The 6,506-nt window shown below is 37.5% G+C and overlaps 1 protein-coding gene across 1 annotated transcript in view; it reads left to right on the top strand.

Annotated features, from left to right (window-relative positions):
• Positions 1-430: 430 nt before the first annotated feature.
• The window catches only part of LOC149532734 (scarecrow-like transcription factor 11 (SCL11)), a 97,365-nt gene continuing 91,289 nt past the window's right edge, over positions 431-6,506 (top strand). Inside the window, exon 1 of the mRNA XM_089805092.1 lies at positions 431-801. Coding sequence (XP_089661218.1) covers positions 760-801 — 42 coding nt within the window. The 5' untranslated portion in view covers positions 431-759. The remainder of the gene's footprint in view (positions 802-6,506) is intronic.

The raw sequence follows: 6,506 nt of genomic DNA, 5'->3' as shown, positions 1-6,506 counted from the left end.
ATATCTCTCTCCCTCACATACATTTCCCCCTCCCTCTCTCTATATCCCTCTTCATCTGTGACTATATATTTATTCTACTATTTCTCTATCTCCCCTCTCTCATTGCTTTCCTCTTTGTATCTCTATTCCCCCCGCTCCCCTTCGCCCTTCCCCTCCCTGTCCCCCTTCCCCAAGTCTCTCCATCTCTTCCACCCCCTCCATCTCTAGATACATCTCCCTGTATTTATTTCTCTCTTTCTCCATTGAAACTTTTATTTTAGAAACAACATCATTTTCTAAATAGCTTGCTTAACCTCATACAATAGACAAGTTTATACAACCAAAATAATACCATTATACCCTTGACTACCTATACTTCTATATACCCATCACATACCAAGATACTATTACGAGTACATAAAATCCCGTCAAGGGATGGTTACTTGAGTGTACGCAAGACGCCTTTTATTAATATTTCCTCGAGACCTTATTCAATCCTGTTAAAATAAAAAACAAAACAAAGTGCTGGAATCCGCTGTCTGTAAATCAAGCAGAGGAGGGCGGGCACCTGCGATTGCGAGGCGTACATCGATATTCATTCATCACCTTCACACGCAGCGTAAATATACTCTCAAATCTACTCACATCGGGGAGTCCCTCCTTTTCACATTGCACCGTACAGCTAAGAACATACGGTAGTTCTAAGGAAGAAGAAGCAGATAAATACTGTGAACATTGAAGCAGAACTACACAAGGGTTGGAGCACTGTTGATTGCAGTCATGGCGAAACGAGAGCTATCTAGCACTCTGAAGAACCTCAAGGCAAGTTCACATTTTTCATTTTTGTATTTTGCCCTCGAAGGGTCCTTTCCCTTGGCTTTGATTTTCGATTTTTGAAATAGAAATTTGTGGTTTGTACTTCTAAGACCATAAGACCTGGAAGTTAAATGCGCTTCTTTTATATTCAATTACAACTCTTTAGAATAAGAATATGCGCGCTACTGGCTATTGAGATGTGCTCTTTGCTTTACACGTTTACATTTATATACAACCTCAAAATAGCCAGAATAATGTTTTTAGCCTTTTTATCTATATAAACAAGGATTAAATCATTCACCGGCAACGGAAATTTGTGCAAACTTAAACAGTATCGGGATTTCACAATTTTAAGGTAAATAAAGCCAGTCTTTCATTCTAAGCGTCGCTTTTGATTAGAGTACAGAATGGGTTCATTTTTATTGCACCTTCTTAGTATTATAAGTATCAAAGAGAAGTAAACAAACAACAAGTTGGTTGTATTTACAATTACTTAGCAGAGTGTTGTGGCCTCTGTCCTTGTCTCAAGCATTTGGAAAGTACGTAAATGTATAACGGGCAACTTTATTCTACTTTCGAAATCATCCGCTGTAATATTTGGACATTGAAGTTCTCGACCCAGTTGGTCATTTTTATTATATATGTTACATTTTGGGTACTCTTTGTGCTGAGCTTTTCTAATTAGATATTTTCAATCATAGATAGAATTGGAGATTTGTAACTTTCTGTGGCTTCGAAGCCACAATGGTGATATGTAAGAACCAAGAATATATCAGTTAAAGATTTTGTTCATGTTGCGCTAGGTGTAGGGACTCAGTCGCTTATCAAGTCTTAGGACTGGTTCGATCTCCCTGCATGCTTGTTTCTGTCGTGCTGTCTAACCTGTTGTAGGAACTTGGAGGGTGATCAGTAGGAAAAGCAAACATTGTTTCTATGGGAAGAGTGACTTTCTCCTTTAAGGGTATCAGAAGAAATACTTTTGGAGAAGGAAGAGCTGTTTACTTACAAGTTACAGATTGGGACCTCAATGAAGGCTTCCTTATTTTCCTCTTTGCAGGGTTTAGATTTGTGGCAATAACTATGAAGAAGTGGATATTGGAAGCTTGGAAAGTGAAGGAAAGGGTTGTGGTCATTTCGTTGTCTCCAAATGTTGTTTGAATTGATTGAGTTTAGGTGTTCAAAACTTCATCGTGACCTATGTGTGTCAGAATGAGGGATTCTTTCTCGTAACACAGGATTCATTAATCATATACTAAATCACCTATTGGTGATGTTAAAATTCTTGCTGATTGAGTTTAGGTGTTTGAAAACAGATTGTGGCCCATGGGTGTCAGAATTAGGGATAATTTCTCATAACACAGGATTGATTGCATCACATGTCTAGAAAGTAGCCTGTAAATGTACAAGTTTCATAATTAGTACAATATTAAATATAAAAGAGTAACTACTTAATTACTCCAACAGATTGTCTTTAAGGTTGACTTCAACAAGAGGGGACCGGAGGACCAATTATGCATTGCCCCACTTTGAGGACATTTTCCTTCACATTTATAAATTATTGAGTACGTATGAACTTGGATGCAATCAAGGATTTAGTGACAATTTCTAAAGATTGGGATTCTTGTTCCAGAAAAACCAAGGTCAGTGACTTAGTCGTAGTTAAGTTGCTGAGTATAGTGCCTGTGGATCCTAATGTAGTTAGTATGTTGATATTGTGCTAGATTGTATGCAGTGAATGACACTTCGTTAAAGAGTAGTGGGAGTGTCATCTTTTAAGATCCAAACATTGAAAGTATAAATTGAATCAAATAGACCACTTCACATAGTTAGCACCACCACGATATCTACTTATGTTGACGAAAGTGTTATAACAATTTGTTTCCTGTTGGGTGAAGTGATTAGGTCCAAACAAAATTGATATTATAACATGCATCAACATTGTGTAATGTCCCCTTTTTAACCAGTAATAATTAATCAGCGTTAGTCTATCCAGGTCTTTGTAGACTAACAGGTTGGATAAAGGATACATGAAATGTAGCTATCAGTTATTACCTTGAAATATTTTGAGATGCCATGTTTAAACGATTTAAGCCTAAGTATTATTCTCTCGTAAAAGGCTGCACTTATATAACGAGTGTAGTGAGAGAAAGCGGTGCTTGGTGAGAGAAAGCGGTGCTTGGAGAGAGACTGAGTTGCTATGAGTTGGAACCTTTCATGGAGAGAGAAAGAGGAGCGATGAGTTGGGTTCTCTCTGAGGAGAAAAGAAAATAAGCAACTTAATCATGAAAAAGGGAAAGTGGTCACTATACTTGGGGTCTACTCCACTTAAGTTGCAAATAATGAAAAATAGAATAAGGTCAGATTTAAGCTGGAGATCCTAAGGAAATCCTAATTAGGGCACATGGTTGGAGTTCTATAAAAATGCAACTTGGAGATAATTTTGGTTAAGTTATGTTGATTATTTTCTCTCTTGCTTCCTAAGAGGAGCTTAGGTGAGACTGAGGGTTTGGAGCAGCTTGTGGAGATGGAAACCTTCAGAGGTCATTACACTTGCAGTTGTGAAAGATCTTCCAAGGGTGTGTGAGGAAATCCCATGTTGAGGGTTTAATTTGAGCAGGAAAAGAATCAGTTTTTTGGAGCATTTTTTCTGGTTTTTTCTGTTCGAGCAGCTTGCTTGTCTAGCCACACCTGCTTTGGCTTCATTTTGGAGTTGAACAAACCCTTCTGCTGTTCAGTGTTGGTCTACAACAATTTCTAAATTCTCAGTGGTTTGGAGCAAGGGTATATTAACAGAAAAAATCAGATTCAGGCCAGTCCGTATGGCTCCCTAAAGGCATGTTCTTTGTAGGCCAGGCCCTCTACGTTTTGATGCCCTAGTTGTGCTTCTTGAGTGGCCAAGTAAAACTACCCTATCAAGAGTGTTCTTAGGTGGAAAAGGATGAATTTATTGTTGCTGCAGTAAGTTTTCTGAATGACCTATGTGTGGCTGCCACCTTGTGTTTAAGACCTTCAGTCAACTGTTTTTGGATCTCTCTTCATCAAAGTGCAAATAGCTTTTTCTGGGTATGCCTAAATCATATATTTTAAACATGTTGCTAAATTGGGCTATTTGTTTTTACATCAAAATTTCAAGTTACAGCTCTGTTGTAAAATCTGGAACTTATTGCCATATTAGGCTATTTCCTGATTTCACCTAGTAATGACATTTCTAGTTGATAAGACTTTTCTGCGTATTTGAAAAAAATGAGTTTTGAAGCTATCTCAAGTATCTTCGTTGCAAGTTCTCTTAGAAATCACAAGTCAAACAAAAAATACTATATTATATAGTTTGTAGTGTTTCGGCTTTGGAGTCGGACGTTACACATTGCTAGCCCAATTAAAGTTTGTATGCCGTGGTAAAGGTGAGCATCTTGCAGATTTTCACTGCAAATCCTATAAGTGAGATCCTCTTTGTTCATTTCCAGTTGCTCTCATTTGGATCTTATTTGAATCAGGACATTAGGAAAGTAGCAAACGTGAGGTAAGGCGAAGACTAAGCTCATCAACTATCTAAATAAGGGGGTGTCAGTCATAGGTGAAGTCACAAGTCAGTTGAGTTGTGAACCTGAATAAGTGAGAAGGGCCAGTTTGCAATCCTCAATGTGAAATCTTTGATTATGAAATCAAAGTTTTAGAAATCAGAAGACCAAGAAAATATTTTAAGAAGTCCGAGATAGTCATTTCAAACCAACTCATTTGTCTTGACTTTACATGGATGGTCATGTCTAGATGGCTTCCTATGACAATGATGCCATTGATATATAGATTGCCATCGATATATAGATTGTGATTGGGAAGTACACACCCATACTTATTGAATATAGACATTGAGATATGAGAGACATAGGGTTGCTTGCTTCCTAAGTCAAGAAGAAACATATTTACTGTCTCATACTAAGCTTATGGATCTTGTGCGAATCTATAAACAATTCTCTTGAGGTGGTATAGAAGTGAAGAGAAAATCATCAAAATCTCGGTGTTGTTCCATGTCTCCTTGCGAATTGCTAGGCATTGAGGCTTTCACTCCATCCATTTGATGAAGATCCCAACCATGTGATGCAGCTAGTGAAAGATGATCAATGTGATGTTTATTTGCAATCATGCACTATTTGAATCCTTCTTGAATAATGAATTTATCAAACTTGTCAAAACTAGATATGCAACCTACTTCATTATATTGGGGAGGATGATTGAGTTGTAAGAGCCCTTGCATCTAATGACGATGACGAAGGAGTCGAAATATTGGGCTGAGTCAAATATAAGGTAGGGCTTGAAGGTGAACGAAATGGTGAAGATAAGTCCTTACAAGTAATGATCATGACACACAGATGGAATTAGTGCATTGAGTTAAAGATAGAATAGGGGCCGACAGTGAAAGAAGTGATTAAGAGTGCCGCATTTTGGACAGGTTCCAAGTACATTACCTTTGGTATATTCTCAGTTCTCATGTGATATTTAATAGGGACTCCTAATATTGCCAACCCTAGGGAGATATATTAGTGCATTGATAACATGCTTGGCCAAATGAAGGGTATTGATAATTGTACAATAGAGAGATTGTACCTTGCAATTCTGCAACGAGCACGTTTAACATATTATTGAAGAGGGTCTCAATACTCCTTTACACTTGGATGCCTATGCACTAAACCAAAAGTGTTATGTGTAAAGGTGTGGTAGAGTTCTCTCCATTGATGTCATAGAGGTGAAGGGAAGCTTCTTAAAGGCCATTACGAAGATTTATAGCATATAAGAGGCCACATTGATATTGCCAGTGGTGGACAAATTTGTCAAACTAAGGGGCTACTTGAGTTTAACAAAGATAGCTAGAGAGACTTGGTGAAGGAGAATTGAGTGGTTTGTTGATGGTTGTATGGACCTCCATTGCTAAGATGCACACTAGCCATTTGAGCCTTATGATAGGTTTGAAGTTCCTTTATTGTTATGAACCGGTCTATATACAATGCTATCCACTCTGTCAAGAGCAATGAGCTTGCCTCTAGGAGAGAAAAGATGCTTTTACAGGGTACCTTGCATCTAATGGATATTAAGACGATTGATTATATTGAGATTTTAGTGGTAAGGCATGATTTAGCTAGAGGAGACAATGCAAGTTGATATGGATAAAGTTGCATGTATAGGGTTGGTTGGAATAAAGTTGTAGGAATTAGTGAGTCTAGTAGGTTCACAATGAGTACGTGAGGTCATTTGTGTTGGACAATAATTTAGATTAGCCATTATACTTTGTGTTGTAAACCTGATGAATAATAATGTAATATTGATTTTTGAAATAATTGATTATTGAATTATTTATATAAATGATAAATTGCAACTCCTCCTGTTTTATGGAATTAATTTTCTAAATATTATTCCAATCATTGTTTCCCCACTATTTTCAATCCATGATCATACTAACATTCTCTTGGAGTTTTCTAATGTTTGTCACCCATCCATGTTAGATCTATGTACCATTAGTTTCTTTCAGTAGTAGATTTATCTTGGAATGATTCTGATTCAAGATAGCATTCCTCAAATTTGTCTTCCTTGGTCCCACATATGAAGGTTTTGCTCACGAAATCTTGGACAGGGTATCCTCACAATAAGGAGAGCAATCATACGACTCATCTCTGGTCCATATCTACCCCTGGGTTTGGAGTTGACCCTTCTGTTTTAGG

This window comes from Cupressus sempervirens, chromosome 10, assembly GCF_028749045.1.
Source record: "Cupressus sempervirens isolate cs-2001-9-10 chromosome 10, ASM2874904v1, whole genome shotgun sequence".
NCBI lineage: Eukaryota > Viridiplantae > Streptophyta > Pinopsida > Cupressales > Cupressaceae > Cupressus > Cupressus sempervirens.
This window is presented reverse-complemented; position numbering and strand designations above follow the sequence as displayed.